The 19,421-nt window shown below is 35.1% G+C and overlaps 1 protein-coding gene across 8 annotated transcripts in view; it reads left to right on the forward strand.

Annotated features, from left to right (window-relative positions):
• The window catches only part of SLC9A9 (solute carrier family 9 member A9), a 701,238-nt gene that overhangs the window by 295,637 nt on the left and 386,180 nt on the right, over positions 1 to 19,421 (forward strand). For all 8 annotated transcript variants that reach the window (XM_053903745.1, XM_053903747.1, XM_053903744.1 and 5 more), the window contains one exon: positions 1,325 to 1,440. In XM_053903745.1, the coding sequence (XP_053759720.1) occupies positions 1,325 to 1,440 (116 nt within the window). The remainder of the gene's footprint in view (positions 1 to 1,324; positions 1,441 to 19,421) is intronic.

Raw genomic sequence — 19,421 nt, forward strand, 5'->3', positions numbered from 1 at the left:
AATGTGTGGATTAAATTAGTTAAAGCATGTGAAAAAATAGAAATAGTAAGTAAATATTATATATTTTGATAAATATTATTGGCAGTAATAATAACCTCATTGGGAATTTGCTCTGTGCCAGAAACCAAATGTATATTATCTCAGGTAATTCTTAAAACAATTCTATGGGCCAACTATTATTGTTACCACAAATTCATTAGTAAGGATATTAAGGCTCAGAAAGTTTTATTAATGTCCTAAAACCATACAGCTAGTGAGTGGTTGAAACTGGATTCAAATGCAGATGTGTCTGAAATATTTTCTAATGAAGAATTTTTTTCTTAAAATATTTTGAAAGATCTGCATTCTCATTAACATAATTTCTGATATCTGATTTCTAGGCTTTTTAGCCATGCTCACAACCTTAGAACATTTTCAAGAAATTAACTTTCAATGCATGTGAATATTTAAACATCCATCTGTTAGTGTAAGGGTATATAGTTTCTAAGGACTCTCAGAGTCACTTACTGTGATTTTACTGTGGCCCAGTTCACCAATCTCTGTATTTCCTCTAGTATGATGTTGGAAAAAATCAGTCAGTTAAGTAATTAAATACAATTTAAAAATTATGGGGTGGCAAATGATGACCAATATAGACAATCTCTGTTCCATGGTATGGGTTTGGTAAACTTATAAACCTTTTATAATCTCATGAAAAGAATGACTATCCTTGGAAGATCAAAACATAAACCTTTCAGGATTCATTTCTCAACAGTGTATTGAGGTTACAAGAGCTCCAACATAACAGTGATTTTTCTACCCAGTGTGGAAGTGTCCTGACACTAGCACTAGTAGAGACCCATATATTATAGAGTAACTGGCTGGACTGAGTGTGCTGTGTGTGACCAATATCCTTCTCATTCCAGTGACAGACTTGAAATTTGAACACTTTTCAGACACCCCTACCACATAAAACAATGAAAACTGAAAAGCAATCCATGTGCAGATGTTAATCCAGCTGCTGTATTTGTGGGCATAATTTGCTATGACATATTTGACAGATTATTTTTTATATTCTTGAGATTTATTTATTTTCATTGAAATATACTAGAAAATATTGTTACCTTTTGCCAGGTGAATGAGTGGGGATATTTGGTAAAAGTGTCTTTCATAGTCAAGAAATCTCAGCAATGTACTGAGAGCTAGCATGACCATGAATTGGCAGAATGGTAGTAATTTGTGAATGATGTTTAATCAGGAAGCACATTAGAAGGTTAGCAATGATAGCGTGGGTTTGCACAGGATTCAGCTTGATGTTTGAAGATCTTATTTTTCTCTTCAACAGGTTAATTATGTATGGCTTTGTGAGAGCTATGGTATATGCTGGCCAGTTGAAAAATGGAGACTTCCATTTCACCGACTGTTTGTTTTTTGGTTCACTGATGTCTGCTACAGATCCAGGTAATTGCTCAAATCGTATGTTGTGTGTGTGTGTGTGTTTTCGTTTTATGAATCAAACATTTATATTAAATGTTTCTCTAAAGTCCTTCACCCAAGTCTACATCATAATAATTCCTATTCCTTTTAAATTGTAGTTGACATATCTGTAAGTCATTTAAAAAAAAAAAAAAGAAGAAAAAGAAAGAAAAGAAACAGGCGAATATTCTAATAGCTTTCAAAAAATGGATCTGAAAGCAATTTCAGTAGTAGGAATTTCAGAATTTAAAATTCATTATAGCTTATTTTTCTAGGATATATAGCCATTTTGAGCTATAGGAGTTATTTTTTTCTCCAACTTGTCTTCTTTCAAAAATGACCTATTGAATTTAAAAGTAAAAAATATTTTCAAAAAAATTGTTTACTATGGAACTTTTCAAACATATTAAGAGTAGGGAGAATAATAAAAAGAACTGTCATATACCCTTCAGCAGTTACCAAATATGGTCAATATTTTTGTCTACACCCCCCCTACACTCCCTCTCATAATGACTGGATTATGTTAAAGCAAACCTCAGATACTGTATCATTTATTTGTAAATATTTGTAATGGTATTGTCATTATGAAACCTAAAAATATTTATAATTATTCTTTTTTAAAAATATTATTTTACTATTTATTTTTGACAGAGAGAGAGAGAGAGAGAGAGAGAGAGAGACAAAGCATGAGTGGGGGAGGGGCAGAGAGAGAGGGAGACACAGAATCTGAAGCAGGCTCCAGGCTCTGAGCTGTCAGCACAGAGCCCGAAGCAGGGCTCGAACTCACAGACCGTGAGATCATGACCTGAGCCAAAGTCAGACACTCAACCGACTGAGGCACACAGGTGCCCCTATAATTATTTTTTAATTTTATCAAAGAGCTAGTCTCTCTTCAAATATCCCCAATTGCTTTTTTGTAATTATCATTATTAGTTTGTGTAATAGTTTATACAAATTAGGGCCAAATAAGGGCTACATGTTACAAGTGATTAGCGTTGAGTATCGAGTCTCTTTTAATTTGTATGTTCTTCTTCCATCTTTTATTTTCATCAGTTATTTGTTGGGGGGAAAATAGGCAATTTGTCTTGTGGTTGGATTGAATATGGCTCCTTAAAATATACCTCTATAGCACATATTTCTTGTAAATCTGATGGTTAAATCTAGAGGCTTAATGAGATTCACGTTCATCTTTTTTGGCAAGATTACTTTGTAGGTGGTGTTGCGAGTTTCTATAGCAAAATATCACGTAGTGATAGTGACTCAGCTGTCAACTTGACTCATCACACTGTTGTACAGCTATTCCAACAAAACCCACCAGAACACACCTGTAGCTAAAAAGATGTGTTTATTACATGTTATAATGAGAGAAAATTCACACCAGAGGAAACATGGGACCTCTCAGTGGGTATTAGAAAAGACTTGTTATAGGCTCAGGCATAATATGTTTGGTGACTTGAGGGAGGGCTTAAGGAATTGGAGCTTTGCTCTGGATAAGATGCTGTCAGGAAGCAAGAGGGCATTTTAATAAGTCTTATCTAAAATCAGGAAAGACTGGATTGAGCCTAAAGTTAAAATTGGTAAAGAAGTAGTGGTCACTTAGAATAGCTAAGATAGGAAGATGTTTGGTCAGTTTTTTAGTTTGGAGAGTGTTCATTATTTCTGTTGAGACATGATTATAAATTATTGTTTTGTTGTCGTTGGATTGTTTTGTTTTATTTATTCATTTACTTTTGTTTTGGGGTTTTGTTTTAGAGAGAGAATGCACATATATGAGTGGGGGAGAGGAGCAGAGGGAGAGAGAGAGAGAGAGAGAGAGAGAGAGAGAGAGAAAGAGAGAATCTTAAGCTCAGCATGGAGCCCACCACAGGCTTGATCTAACGACCCTGGGATCATGGTCTGACCCAAAATCAAGAGTTGGATGCTCAACCAACTGAGCCACCCAGGTGGCTCTGTTCTGCAATATTTCTGTTTTTGTCTTGATTCATTGTGGTCACAGAGTGACCTTGTCTGATGTTGTTCTGTGAAATTCTTTACGTTCCGCAGGAGAACACCAAAGCCCCAATGATAATAATAGTAGGCCAGCTCCTGAATGTCAGGGGCTGTTTTGTCTTTTTTGAGAATAGCCATCTGACCAGTGGTATTGGCACCATATGTTTGCTTATTACAAATGCAGAACCTCAGGCTCAACCTCAGATCTACTGAATTGGATTCTAGAATTCAGCAGTATCCTAAAGTGATTCATATGCACATTAAGATTTGAGAAGCATTACCTTTTAGCATTCCCCATTTTGGCTAATGCCTTTAGTGTCCATTGATGGTTACTGCTTAATTAGTCCAATATTAATTAGGGGTTACAAACTGGTGGTATGCTAATTGTATCCTACCTTTTGTATTTATTAGCTGGTACTCTCTTATAAATAAGCAGCTTTCCAGGTCAACTATGTAGTGCCCCATGATATCATTTGAACAAGGAAGCAGGATAAATGATTTGTTCTTTTCCTTTATTTACTAATTTTCAAAATAATAACTTGTTTCCTTAGCATCCTCCACATATGACCACAGAGATTTTTCTTTTTTAAAGTATTATATCAACACATGGATTTTAATATGGTTGATGTGTTTTTATCTATTGCTGTCATTCTCTTTGACGTTCAGAATACTCCTACTTGACAACTGGTTGCTTCTTCAAGTTTCTCCTATATCCTTTTGTCATGACCCCAATGGTCTTACATAGGTTTCCTGTCTTTGAGTAGGACTAGATGTTCCAACCTTAGTTTGTGTGTTTCTTGTACCCTGACTTGGAACCAGCCATTTCCCCAAGAAGCCTTGGTTCTTTATAAGAGAGAAATTTACTGGGGCACCTGTCCGGCTTCGGCTCAGGTCACAGTCTCACAGTTCATGAGTTTGAGCCCCACATTGGGCTTTATTCTGACAGCTCAGAGCCTGGAGCCTACTTTGAATTCTGTGTCTCCATTTCTCTCTGCCCCTTCCCTGCCCATGTTCTGTCTCTCTCTCTCTCAAAAATAAGTAAACAGTTAAAAAAATTTAAAAAAGAAAAGAGGGAAATTTATTTATAGACCAAAATTTTGGGCACTAGGGGGTTTCATTGCTACTGGATTGGTCATTGTTTCTAAATATTTGTATTTGTTTTAAAGGAGAAACAATATCACAAACTTATATTAATATTTTCAGCCCAAATTTAGGATTACAGAAATTTTAATTAACCACCTTAAATTTTTATTTTTATTTTTCTTCTGCCTACTTTTTCTTATTATTACATTAATATAATTTATTTCCTTAAAATAAATATTTTCAAAATTTTAGTATACATTATTAAAAATATGATTATTGAAAACTGCTTAAGATTTCACTGTGGTTCTTTTTTAACTTTTGAGTATCTCACTAGTGATGAACAGTTAAAAATTACTGTTTTAAGAGCCTTGAAATAATTCCTCTGTAGATTGTATATTGTGAATATGCAATACTGTTCATTTGTTTTATTTTAGTTAAAAACTTTTATAATTTCGTTATGAAATTAGATTAAATAGCTAGAGAATTCCAAAATGAAAACCATGGGAACAAAGAAGAGACATCTAGTTTCTATCCCTGTCCCCTCTACCTTAATTTTCCAACCATTTTGGTTAGTTTTTCATTTATCCTTCTATTTTTAATCTAAGTAAATACACAAATATACACATACTCTACTATATGCTACTATACACATGGTTCTTCACCTTACTCTTCTTTAACAATGTTTTGGTGAGTCCTCCATTGCAAAATGTAAAGATCTCTTTCTCTTTTATAACTGCAGAGTACTCCACAGATGATTCAACCCATTGTCTATTTGTGGACATTTAGTTTTTTCTTGTCCTTTGCAATTATGAATGGTGTTGCAACTAATAATATTAAAATAAATACCCTGTCGCTTTTTGCTAGTGTTTCTTTGGCATAGGTTTTAGAAACCGGTTAAAAGGTAAATGCATTTGTAATTTTCTTAGATGCCAAATTCCTCTCCATAAAGTTTGCACTATTTTCCATTCACACCAGATACATATGACAGTATGTATTCTTCACCACTTTGTCAATGCAGAATTCTGTCACAGTTTTGGTTATTTACTTATAGTAGGTAAAGATTTTTGTCTCCCTCTGGTTTGACTTAGTACTTCTTTTATTATGAGTAAGGTTAAAAATTTGTTCATATGTTTAAGGGACATCTGTATTTTTTTCCTGAAAATGATCTGTTTATAAGATTTTTTTTTCCAGTAGGGTTGTTAGTCTTTATTTTTCAAGTTTTAGAACCCTTAATGTATTAGGGATATTAACCTTTGTCTATAATATAAGGTACGAATATTTTTCCAACTTTTTTACCTGCTTTATTTTGTTTATGGTATGAGGTAGGAAAAAATAATTTTTTAATGCATGATATTGACTTACTTCCTGGAAGAAGATGAAATAAAAGGAGGTCTCAGATTAGGAACTCTCGGTGTAGATTACAGCACCAGAGCGCCAGAGCAGTGTATAGGGACAGACTGCTCCACCTCCATGGTTGAAGATGACCTAGCCACTAGTCATTGCTGGAAGATTTCATGCTATACTCTCACAGCCCCAAGGAAATGGAGGAGTTCCTTGGTAGCAATGGGAAGCATGAACTCAGGATGAAATATTTTCAACCCATCAGTGATTTCTAGCTACTTAGGGCTGTTCTCTTTTGTCTATATATGGACATTTTGCTTTTAACAGTCAGGTCCCATTTCATGTCATTTTTGCACAAATCTGCATGCTTAAAAGCAGTGCATCCATTGTTCCCTGGTCCCAACACTAAAGGCCAAGTTTGTTGCATTCTGTTGAGTGATTCAGCCAGCTCCAAGCACAATTGTGTTGTGTTAAACCTTTGCTCCTTCTGTGGCTGGTGATATCCCAGGACACAGGAAAACTGACTGAAATAGAAAAATAAACCAACTTGGTAAGATGGATATTTATCTGCATTGTGTCAAACAGTTGGGCTGACTAAACTTTTTAAAATACAGAATTGGGGGTGCCTGGATGGTGTCCAGTCGGTTAAGCGTCCAACTTCAGCTCAGGTCATGATCTCGCGGTTTGTGAGTTTGAGCCCCGCGTCAGACTCTGTGCTGAAAGCTCAGAGCCTGGAGGCAGCTTCGGATTCTGTGTCTCCCTCTCTCTCTGCCCCTCCCCCACTCATGCTCTGTCTCTATCAAAAAAGAAAAAATTTTTTTTAAAAACATAAATAAATAAATAAAATACAGAATTGACTCACAGCCATAAAGAGAATCCCAGGAACCAAATCTACTTTCCAAGTCTGGCACAGACCAGCTGTGCAACTTTGGGCACCATTTAGCCTTTCTAGATTTTATGCATTCTTGGATGTGGAAGATATTCAATCTCATTTCTCCTAAACCTTTCATTTTACAGATGAAGAAACTGACTTTCCATCTGTAAAATGAAAAGTTTCGACTAGAATTCTTTGCAGCTTTAACATTCCCTGTTTCTTATTTCTGTAAGATTGGTTTTCATTTTTAAACACGCTTTTGTTTTAAAGAAAGTTAAAAGTCAACCCAAAGTCCCCCCACCTAGACATTCTTGGACTCAAACCCTGATTCAGCACATGTTAGAGATCTTACATAGTAGAGATCCACATGTGAAAAGGAATACTTAAGCTTTCTTCCTTTACTGGGAACTAATTGTTATATTAAAACACACTGAACCTACTCTGCCAAATTGGTGCAATTTAAGATCTTCAACAACCTTAAAACACCTAGTTAATCTTACCTTACAATTATTCATTTATTGCCTAAATTATTGTGACTCCCTAATTTATGAAAAAGAACCTATGCTCTCCAGGTTTGGCTCTTCTTGGCCTTCTTTAAATTAATTCTTTTCCATTTAGCCTTAGTTATATCTTAGGCAGGTGTTATTAAGTATTCATATTTTTCTTTATAGATACATATTTAGACTTAAATCTAATTCCTCCTGAATGTTTCTGACTCTCCTTGGCCAATTTTCAGTTTACCTCCAGTTAAGACAATTTGACTATTGTTTAATTTAATTTCCTCTTTTTCTCACTAAGATCCTGCTGATGATGTAAAGGTCAGCAGCAACACTTAACAGAAAGTGGATGATTAAAGACAGAGCCCCCAAAGAGATCATGTATGGTAAATGGCAGGATAGGGGAGGAGAGACATACTTAGAGGACTTGATCAATCAGCCAGCTTGTCTTCAGGTGTGTTTAGATAAGGAAAAGTGGGGAGTTGGAAGAGAGGAAAGATAAATGACAACAACTGGAAAGACAATATGACAACAACTGGAAATAGATGCTTTAGTTAATATCCCTCAATTTACAAATGTCCAAAGCCCGTAAGGGAACTCTCTGACCTCATACTATCCTCCTGTCTCATTCATCATTGACTTGGGTCCCAGTTTAGTAAATTTGACTATTTAGTATAGTAGATTTTTATTAATAAGTATGAAATGTCCCTTTACATGGAGTGAGTGAGATAGAGAGGTCTTTAAGGTGCATAAAGACACTTGGGAGTCCCAGTGTACCCATGTGCTGTTCCTGAACACATCAGTATTGTTACTGCCTCAGCACATTTGCATTTGTTGTTTCTCCCTCCTTGCCTTCTTCTGGTCTTTGCTCAAATATCACCTCAATGAGACCTTCCCTAATCATCCTATCAAAAATTGAACCCCATCTCCCCTGCCACAAAATTTCCCACAAATCATGATGCTCATCAACCCCCTTCCTTGCCTTACATTCTTGTATAGCACTAATCACTATTAATCTACTATTTATTTCCTTATGTTTTTTGTCCCCTATGAGGAAGGATTTTTTTTCTGGTTTCCCCCATTTTCCGTTTTAGTATGTAGTTTTTAATTTATACTTATTAAATTAATGAATTAATATATTTGTAAAAGAAACTGCTAGAGCACAGTGTGGAGCTTGAAAGAGGATCTCTTCTTAAATATGGAATGTGAAGCAGTTGATCTGGCTTTCCAGATCACTCTCAGAGATAAGGAGTCTCATGACCACAAGAGGGACAGTGACTTAAGATAAGGGTGGAACTCCCAGCACATAGCTAAACTTCCACCTGAGTGGCAATATTGGTTTCTGTCCTCCAAAAAGGATATATTCAACTAACACAAAAATATGTGTCTTTATTCTTGTCCAGTATTACAGCCAATATTTCTTTCTCCCTGTTCACCAGTTGGTCAGTAGCTTAAAATTTTCCAGAAAGCACCAGGCCATAGATTGTAGACTTGCAGAAGCACTTATAATAGTGTAGGTCCTTGTTGTTGTTGTTATTGTTACTGTTTAGGTTGGAAGATGTCCACAATAGGAGCTTCCTTTAGGAAAAGGAAAAATTCAGCCCATTACATTAAGTATTAATCACTCAGAAGATGCCAGAAACTCATCCTGGTATTTACAGGACTGACATTTCTTTCAAGGTCTGCAGGAAGCCACTCATTCAAGTGCATTTGGGCTGTGCATTTTCTCACTTCATCAATTTCTCTGTTTCCTATTTGGAATAAAATGTCTTCATTTTATATAATGCAGCTGCATTGAGACTCAAATACAGCTGTACTATTTTGAACTCCAGAAGTATTAGTCCAGTATTTAAAACTAGAAAATAATTCTTACTCATATACTTGTCCTGTTTTTTTCCAAGAAAATTATTTCAGGTTGTCCTGATTTACGTAACTTCAGACAGGGCTTACTCAAGAATTGCTCTGTCCATTATAAGGGCTACAAGCCGCATATGCTACCTTAAATGTGGCTAGACCAAATTGATGGGCTCTAAGTGTAAAATACACCCTAGATTCAAAGACATATGAAAAAAAGCACAATCTCCCATTGATAACTTTTATATTGATTACATTTTGAAATTACAAGATTCATTTAATATTTAAATAAAAATGTACTACCAAAATTAATTTTATCCATTTCTATTTTTTTAATGTGGTTACTAGAAAATTTTAAATTACATATGTGGTTTATGTTATGTTTTTGTGGGGCAGCACTATTTTAGAGCAATATAGATATGGAAGTGGTGAAACCAAAAAATATAATCCTTTTTTCCAGCTTTATTGGGATATTTTTGACATATAACATATGTACATTTAAGGTGTACAATGTGATCATTTGATAATCATATATATCGCAAAATGATTACCACAATAAAGTTAGTCAACATCTCTATCCCCACATATAATTCCCTTTCTGTGTGTATGTGTGTGTGCGTGTGGGTGGGTGTGTGGTGGTGGTAACATTCATGTTCTACTCTTTTAACAACTTTCAAGTATACATTATAGTTTTGTTAACTGTATTAATATTCTGTATTGTGGAGCTCTAAACTTATTCATCTTATAGTTGGAAGTTGATATTCTTTAACCAACATCTCCCCATTGCCCCCACTCCCAGCCCCTGGCCACCAACATTCTAGTCTCTATTACAATGAGTTCAGCATTTTATGACTCCACACAAAAATATGATCCTTAATAAAAATACCACAGAAATATTTTAAATCAAGTAGAAGAATTAAGTGCAGATACAGTGCACTGCACAGATTATGGCATTTTGGTGAAATACAGGCACTTTATTCCTATGATTTTGAACTAATGTCTGAATTTTTTTTTTCTAAAGTCTCTTTTTCCAGTCTTATTTTTATGCTTCAATACATAAGAACCTGTAAACTAGTTTCATCCGTACTTCAGAAACAAAGCAAAGAGAAACAAGAGTGAAGCTCTGTATGATTTTCATATCATGTATGTGCCATTCAGAACTATAAATACTGCAACCTCTGGCTTGAGAGAAACAGATTAAATAAATTCCTGTCAAATGTCTCAACTTGTTTTTTTTTTCCTTAGTAGAAACATAAATCATATATTCCTAAAGTCTGACATTCTGAGCTGTTTTTTTAATGTCCATTATTGTTTTGTTTTATGTAGATTATTACAGTTCCAAGAAACTTGACATTTATATTATGTTACCCCTGTTTCAAAGTATGTTGACACATTTGATGGCCCTAAATTGGGAAGACTGGATATGAGAAATAAATATTTACCTCAAAGGAGTAAATAGAAACTACCTGTGTAGCTATGTGGGAAAATACAGTTTATAATTCTTTTCGTTAAGTTTAGAATTTAAAAATCTAGTTAATGTAAATTATTAGTTTAATTCACCAATTAAGCAAGTCAAAACACATATAGTACTTAATAGGATCCATTTTTTTGTCTTTATCATCATCAGTGTTAAATAACATTTAATGACCAGATCTTTAAGAAAGCATTTACAGATCTCAAAATACAAGAATCCTGTTGAGGTTTGCACAGGGCATAGTAAATATTTACTGAATAAATAGAACAGTCATTGACTATTGATTAAGAATATTGTCCATGGAGTGGGATAGGCCTGTGTTTAAATTCATATTCTGTCGGACCTATTTGAGCCTCAGTTTCTCCATATATAAAATGAAGATAGTAAGACTTATTTTAAATGTTATTTGTGAGGATTAAATGAGATGTTTATTATTATTATTATTATTATTATTATTATATTGTTATTTTTATGATATACTAAAATGAGGATGGTATTTTACCATCAGCAAGTACAACATGCACATTTTTGCCTATTTTCCTGGTAATAGTAATGGATTTCCATGAATCTACCTAGTTGGTTAGTAGAACGCTCCCTTGACCAACTAAATTCATTTGTGACTTGCTTGGTTAAAGGTAGGAGCATAATATGTGTAATGTAGTAATTTTACTTTTATAAAACACAAATATACTTTATATTTAACTTCATAGGCAGGAGATAGGAATATGTGAAAGCAAATCTCAGGTTTTGTCATTTTATCCACATGTATTTTGATATACATCTCTACAGTTATGGGCATTGTTCTTATGTAACCATGAAGCCATTATCAAACCTACAAAATTTTCCTTAGTCTTTTGGTATCATCTAATACCTAGTCCACATTCAAATTTCTCTAATTTTCTTTTTATTACAGTATAGTTGACACACAATGTTACATTCATTTTAGATGTACGACATAGTGATTCAACAATTCTATACATTATGCTATGCTCACCACAGGTGTAACTACCATCTGTTACCATTCAATGCTATTACAGTGCTATTGACTATATCCCTATGGTATACCTTTCATCTCCATGACTTATTCATTCCACATGGAATCCTGTACCTCCCCCTTTCCTTCACCCATTTTGCCCATCACTTCACCATCTCACCTCTAGCAACCACTGGTTTTTCCTCTGTATTTGTGGGTCTGTTTCTGCATTTTTCTTTTTTGTTCATTTGTCTTGTTTTTGAGATTGCACATATAAGTGAAATCATATGGTTTTTGTGTTTCTCTGTCTGACTTGCTTCACTTTTCATAATACCTCTCTGTCCATCCATGTTTTCACAAATGGCAGGATTTCATTCTTTTTTATGGCTGAATAATATTCCAGTGTGTGTGTGTGTGTGTGTGTGTGTGTGTGTGTGTGTGTAAATTTTCCAAATTGTCTCATAATTTTTTAACTTATTTTTAATGTTTATTTTTGAGAGAGAGAGAGTGAGTGGGGAAGAATCAGAGAGACAGGGAGACACAGAATCTGAAGCAGGCTCCAGGCTCTGAGCCATTAGCACAGAGCCCAATGCAGGGCTCCAACCCATGAACCATAAAATCATGACCTAAGCCAAAGTTGGACACTTAACCGACTGAGCCACCCAGGTGCCCCTATAAAATTTTTATAGCCATCTTATTTAGCCACGGATCCAATTTTCTACACATTTCTTCAGATGATATAAGGAGTGATTTTAAATAATAAAATGGTAGGATATTTTTGCAGAAAGAGACTTTAGGAATTAATCTAACACCCTTATTTTACAAAAGAGTAAACTAAGGTTTAGAGATGAATCACTTGGTCCTAATGTAAACATATGGTCACTAAAAAATTCATGAAGGTTAACAGTAGCTTCCAGGGAAGGGGTGACCTTAACTTGGCTACTTTGCCTTTTATTACCCTCTCCAATCTACCTGATTTTGCTAAAAACATAGAGTCCAATTATCTGATTTTGCTAAAATCAGATGAGTTGTAGGAATATGTGGATTTTGGTAATGGAAAAGGGTGACCTGCTTGACTGAACTTGGTGTCTCTGTTAAGGGGGTGGCCTCCTCCAAGTGCCTGAAGCGTTTCTATACAACTGGTCTACTTGATGGTACTTACAGGACTGCTATCCTGGAAGATAGCCCAACAAACAGTCTTAACATAATACTCAATTAGCCAACAGAGAAGCATAAAAATGCAACATGACTTTTCAGCAGCTTGAGAGAGGAAGATCAGTCAGAACAAACAGAACGTACACACATGGAATAAATTCCTGAAGTTGTCAGAAGACAATTTGAACAAAAACCTGGTAATAAATCTTAGGATGGTCAAGGGCAGATAAAACTCATGATTTTCCAAGTAAAGAACTGAATAGATAAATTAAAGAGAATGGACCAATCTGCCCTCCACAGCAGATAATCATATGGCCCAAAATGTCAGTAGTGCCAAGATTGAGAAACCTGCATTACCCAATTGTTCACGTTAGGGTTAATTAAGACCTTTAGGGAGAAATTATAATGGTAATCCACCAGCCCCAGGATTTGTAGGGAAAGAGAATGCCACAGTTTCATCAACTTCTTACCCCAGGAGATCTTTTGTAATGCCCTGTTATTACCACCCCCCCATTGAACACCTGTCTTAGTGTCTAGCCAATTATGTGTGCCTTGTGCGGTAAGGAGCTGAGCAATAATTACTTCATGGAAATGCAAGTTGAGCCTAAAGGGTGGATCTTAAACTTTTTTTTTTTTTTTTAATTTGTCTTTGCACTGCTGTGAATAGCTGCCCTTTGAAAGTTGCACCTTTCCACTTCCCTCACCTTCCTTCTACTAGCCAGCAATCCAAAACAGCCTTACTTCTCCCTGGCAATTTCCAGGCTTTTTTTGGTATTATTATTGTGATTTGTTAATCTCAATTCCATTTTTCTCTGTGTACTTTCTCTATCTTTGATTTGGGGGAGGAAGCCAGTAGCCTCTGTTAGCTCCATGTGAATGAGAAGAATGATGTAATAAAAATGCCACTTGTCTCTAAATTAAATAAAAATTCAATGCCACACTCATGAAAATATAACACTTTAAAAATATGAACTGAATAAAATTATATTAATATTTATGAATTAAAATAATAGCATTAGGGGAACTGCCTAACCAGATATAAGAATCTACTACAAAACTATTATAATCAGATCAATATGGTATTGGCCTAGGATTACACAGACCAGTGGAAAAGAATAGAGGATCCAGAAACACATCTCAGTATAAATGAGAATTTGACAAACATATTCAGCTAACAGGTATTTCAATCCAGTGGGAAAGAATGATTTATTTAACAAATGGTACTTGCACAATTAACTGGCTAGCCATTTAGAAGATAATAAAATTGGAATTATCTAACCATTTATAAAAATATGCTTAGAAGAATTAAAATGTAAATGACAAAATGAAGTAAAAGAACTGTAAGAAAATATGTATATCTTTATTTGCCAATTATAAATAGGAAAATTCTTCTTAACAAAGAATGGAAACCCAGAATCTATAAATAAAGAATAGACGTATTTGACTATATAAAAACATATTTAAGTAACAAAAGATACCATTAAAAAGTCAACAAATAGACAACATTTTGGGGGAAAAGCATTTTTTTTTTATTTTTTTTTTAACGTTTATTTATTTTTGAGACAGAGAGAGACAGAGCATGAGCAGGGGAGGGTCAGAGAGAGAGGGAGACACAGAATCTGAAACAGGCTCCAGGCTCTGAGCTGTCAGCACAGAGCCCGAAGCGGGGCTCGAACTCACGGACCGTGAGATCATGACCTGAGCCGAAGTCGGCCGCTTAACCGACTGAGCCACCCAGGCGCCCCTGAAAAGCATTTAAATGTAGAGGATAGATATTACTATTTCCCTAAAGTGTAAAGAAATACACTTTAAAATGACAATCTAGCAATAAATAACAGAAAAATGGACAAAGACTATGAAGAAGTGATTCATAGAAGAGCAAATTCACTTGGGGTTCAAATGTGAAAAGTTGTGCACTCACCAGAAGTCATAGAAATGTAAAATAAAGTAACAGCATATCATTTTACCTGTAGCAGTTTGGCAACAATTGTAATGCCAAATAACAGTCATTGCTGACAGGGAGGCAGCAAAAAGTAGACTGCTATATACTGCTAGTGAAAGTTTAAATCATTAACAGACCTTTGGGAAGCAATTTGGCAAAAAGTATTAGAATGGAAAGTATATAGTTCCTTCTGGCCTAGTAATCTGACTTCTGGGAGTCTGTCCCACAGAAGTAAAAATACTGGGTTCCTAAGGATATATGGACAAAAGATATTTATTGCAACATCTTTTTTAAGTAGAGAAAAAAAAAAACAATAAGGAGCAAAGTGAATCCTATCAACAAGGGAAATTATTGGAAGGTCGTAGAACATCTACACCATATCATGCACCATTAAAGAGGTTAAATTAGTGGTCTTCCAGCTGACTTGAGAGTTTTCCAGGAGGCATTATTGACTATGTAAAGCAAGATGTAGAAAAGTGTACATAAAAAATGATCCCAATGTTTAATACATATATACAAATGTATATGTATATATAAAGCAAGGCTTTTTTCTCCCACTGCTTCTTTATTTTTAATTTTTTAATTTTTAAAAATTTTTAAAAATTTCCCAGTAAAACTAACATACACTGATATATTAGTTTCAGGTGTACGATATAGTGATTCATCAATTCCATACATTACTTAAGGCTCATCACAGTAAGTGTACACTTAATCCCCTCCACTTATTTCACCCATCTCTCTATCCACCTCCCCTGTGGTAACCATCAGTTTTTCTCTATAGTTAAGAATCTGGTGGTTTTTTGTTTGTTTGTTTGTTTGTTTGTTGTTTGTTTGGTTTTGGTTTGTCTCATTTTTCTTTGTTTTGTTTCTTAAATTCCACATGAGTGAAATCATATGATATTTCTCTTTCTCTGACTGATGTATTTTATTCAGCATTATTGCCTGTAGATCCATCCATGTGGTTGCAAATGGCAAAAATCTCATTATTTTTTATGGCTAAGTAATATTCCACTGTGTATCTACCCATTCATCTATTGATGGACCCTTGGGTTCTTCATTCATCTATCAATGGACACTTGGATTGTTTCCGTAATTTGGCTATTGTAAGTAATGCTGCAACAAGCATAGGGGTGAATATATCTTCAAGTCGGTGTTTTTGTATTCCTTGGGTAAATACCCAATAGTGGAGTCACTGGATCATTTAATTTTTTGAGGAACTTCCATACTGTTTTCCACAGTGGATGTACCAATTTGCCTTCCTACCCACAGTGCACAAGGGTTCATTTTTCTCCACATCCTCACCAACACTTGTTTCTTGTGTTTTTGATTCAGCCATTCTGGCAGATATAAGGTGATATCTCATTGCGGTTTTGATTTGCATTTCCCTGATGATGAATGATACTGAGCATCTTTTCCTGTGTTTATTGGTCATCTGTATGTCTTCTTTGGGAAATGTCTGTTCATGTCTTCTGCCCATTTTTAATAGAGTTATTGGTGGTCTTTGTGTTGAGTTGTGTAAGTTCTTTAAATATTTGGGATGCCAGCCCCTTATTGGATATGTCATTTGCCAGTATCTTCTCCCATTCAGTAGATTGTCTTTTTGTTTTATTGATTTTTTTTTTCCTTTGTTGTGAAGAAGCTTTTTATTTTGATGTAGTCCCAATACTTTAATTTTGCTTTTGTTGCCCTTTCCCAAGGAGATATGTCTAGAAAAATGTTTCTATGGATGATGTCAGAGAAATTGCTGCCTGTGTTTTCTTCTAGGAGTTTTATGGTTTCAGGTCTCATGTTTAGGTCCTTAATCCTAAAAGAAATCCTTTACTTTTGTGTATCATGTAAGAAGGTGGTCCCATTTCCTTGTTTTGCATCTTGCTGTGCAGTTTTCCCAGCACTGTTTGTTGAAGAGACTGTATTTTCCCCATTGCATATCCCCATCTCCTTTGTCATAGATTAATTGATCATATAATCATGGGTTTATTTCTGGGCTCTATTCTATTCCAGTGTCTCCCATGCTCCTTTAAAAGTATTCAGTGAGGTTAAATTTTTTTTCCACCCGCTGGATAAAAACCTATTTAAGTTGCAGTTGGAGTCTCAATTCAGCAGTGAACATGTCCAATCCTGTGTAATATCCCAAGTTTTCAACTTAATTTAATACTTCATGCTATCTGCCCTAGCCTGTTGAAGGTAGGTTGCCTACCTTTTGGAGAACAGGTGTGGCTGGGTTCTTTATTCTTTCTCATATGTCACATCTACCCTTTACTGGATGCAGTTTCTACAAGGGTAGAGCCAGAGATGTGGTAAGGAAATGTTTTATTTGATTGATAATTAGCTACCATCAGAACAACTGGATAGCCATAGCCCATTAGATTTCTTATTTGAGAATCATAGAGTGTTTCACTGTGTCCCCAAACTCTAGTCACATCGTAAGCTGTCTGATGGCCTCGCCACAGTCCCTTCCCCTAGGCTTGAGATGAGGGTCAAACACCCCTGTGTGATATTCACAGCTCACATGCAGGAAAACAACTCTCTTCACAAGTCTTCACCTCTAGGTTAGAGTCTAGAGGGAGAGATTTTCTCATTTTTTTGGATATATATTTTAAAATTGTGCATCTCACTGCAGAACATGTTATTTTTTTCTTTGTTCCTTAAACTTCTGATTTAACACCTGTTACAAATGTGTGTATGTGATTATTACAAAGATAATTTTAATATAAAGATATTTGGTGGACATATATTAGAGTATAAATAGGGTTATTTAGGAGGAGGAAAGATACACGTTTAGGCAAGGAAGAGATGGGAAAAGGGGAGACATGTTAAAAAGAAAAAAAGATAATTAAAACAAAGTAAACACATAAACAGCATATGTACAATGTGATCACATTTATGCATTTATGTTGAAGCAGATCTATGTATGTAAAAAAGAACTCTTCAAAATTTCATAGAAGTGAGAAAGTTAACCAATCATTTTTTATATCATGTTAGTAAATTACTGTGAAATGTGATGAGGAGATCTTAAGGGAAAATCTTCCAACTCAATATGGTATTACTGCACATGCCGTGAAGTAAAAAAAAAAAAAATTCAATGACTTTGTGTATTACATGTATGTCACACATCTTGACTTGCTCTGGCAGCTAACGTGTGCTAAGAATCCCAAGTGCTTGATGAAGCCCTGAGTACTGGATGTTGGCTTTCATAAGGAGACTACTGGCTCTTGTTAATTGAATTTAGAAAATTCACTCTGGCATTATCCTGTCTGGAACTTAAATTAAATGCATGGATGATAATTAATTTATTGAAATTAGAAGGCAAGAGGAATATAGATACAGAGTCAAAGTCTCTGCTTTGCTAATGTTGAGCCCAACCAGCCTCTACTTGACAAGTGTCATAGCACCATGCTATTTTTATTACTGGGAGTTGGGAGATCTGAGGTCTAGTTTAGTGCCTGCTACTGACTCACAGAGCAAATCAGGTGGCCACTTTACCTTTTTAGGTTTAATTTCCTCATAAATTCCAAGAGGACTTAGATAATTGCTGAGATAATTCTTGCTCTACTTAGTGGTTCTCCAACTTGAGTGTACTTAAAACTCACTTGGAGAATTTGTTAATATGCATATTACTGGGCTCTGTCTCCAGATACTCTTATTCAGTAGGTCTGAGGTGGGTTCCAAAACTGCAATTCTAAGTGTCCAGTTGTTGCTAATGATGCCAGTCCAGAGACCTAATGAATATAGGAATTGATGAGTGAAATATTTGTATTTCTGAGTAAACTGGTGAGTTATAGAGTGAAGTGGGCTGAGTACTGATCTCTGAGACATCCACCTCTCAGATTAGTGACCTCCCTTCTGAGATGCCACCAGCCAAGCTGTCTCCTGGCAGTGTCCATTATCCAACATTCCCAGTATGTGCTACCTAAAATCACAGGTAGGTGTCGCTGTAATTCTGGTGCAAATTGGTCCCAAGGGGAGTTGTGAGCTAGGGCACTGAGGAATATGGTGCCAGCTCCTTTGTCTGTGGGTTAAAGATCTAAGAGAGCTCCTAGAAAATTATCTGCATAAAATGATCACAGTTAGGGATGGATCATAAACTTTCAATCCCAAGAGAAACGAACTGCCACTAAAAATAAAATAGACATGTGATGGGGTAGGAGAGTTACCTAAAAATGAAGTAAGAATAGGGTCTTCTAGTGGCTGAATTATCCTGGATATTGAAAGTGTCTGTTCATTAAGGCAAGATTAGTGTCATGGGTGAATGGAGCACTATGTTTTAGTGCTTTAACTTCTCTGAACCTCACTTCCCATGCTTAAAATAAATACTATAAAAGCAAAACAAAACAGAAAGTACCTCCAGTTTCTTCACAGAATTACTATAAGATCAAATGAAATGCTTTATGGAAAATTATTTGCAAATTGCTAGCTTATTAAATAAATGTTTACTAGCCGTGAGTTCTTCTAAGGCACTTTATTGGCTTTTTAGATAATACTATCATAGCATTCTTATTTGTTTACAATTGAACATAAAATTGCCAGATAACCATTCTTTTCTTAAGTAGCCATGATGAAATAATTATTTTCTTATATTTCATTACTTGTTCACCCACTTTCATAGTCTATCTCCAATATAAAGAGGTTTAAAGAAGAAAAATAATTGAATTATATTTATCTTCATGTGGATTCTCTACTTTTTGTAATATCTGCTATACATTTGGGTACTTAAAATTCCAAGTAGTTTCCCTGTGTTTCCAGATGCTGCTCCTGTGGTCATATAAGACATTACAAAATGTTGT

The sequence above is a fragment of the Panthera pardus genome, unplaced genomic scaffold, assembly GCF_024362965.1.
Source record: "Panthera pardus isolate Hobbes unplaced genomic scaffold, ASM2436296v1 HiC_scaffold_16, whole genome shotgun sequence".
NCBI classification, from domain to species: domain Eukaryota; kingdom Metazoa; phylum Chordata; class Mammalia; order Carnivora; family Felidae; genus Panthera; species Panthera pardus.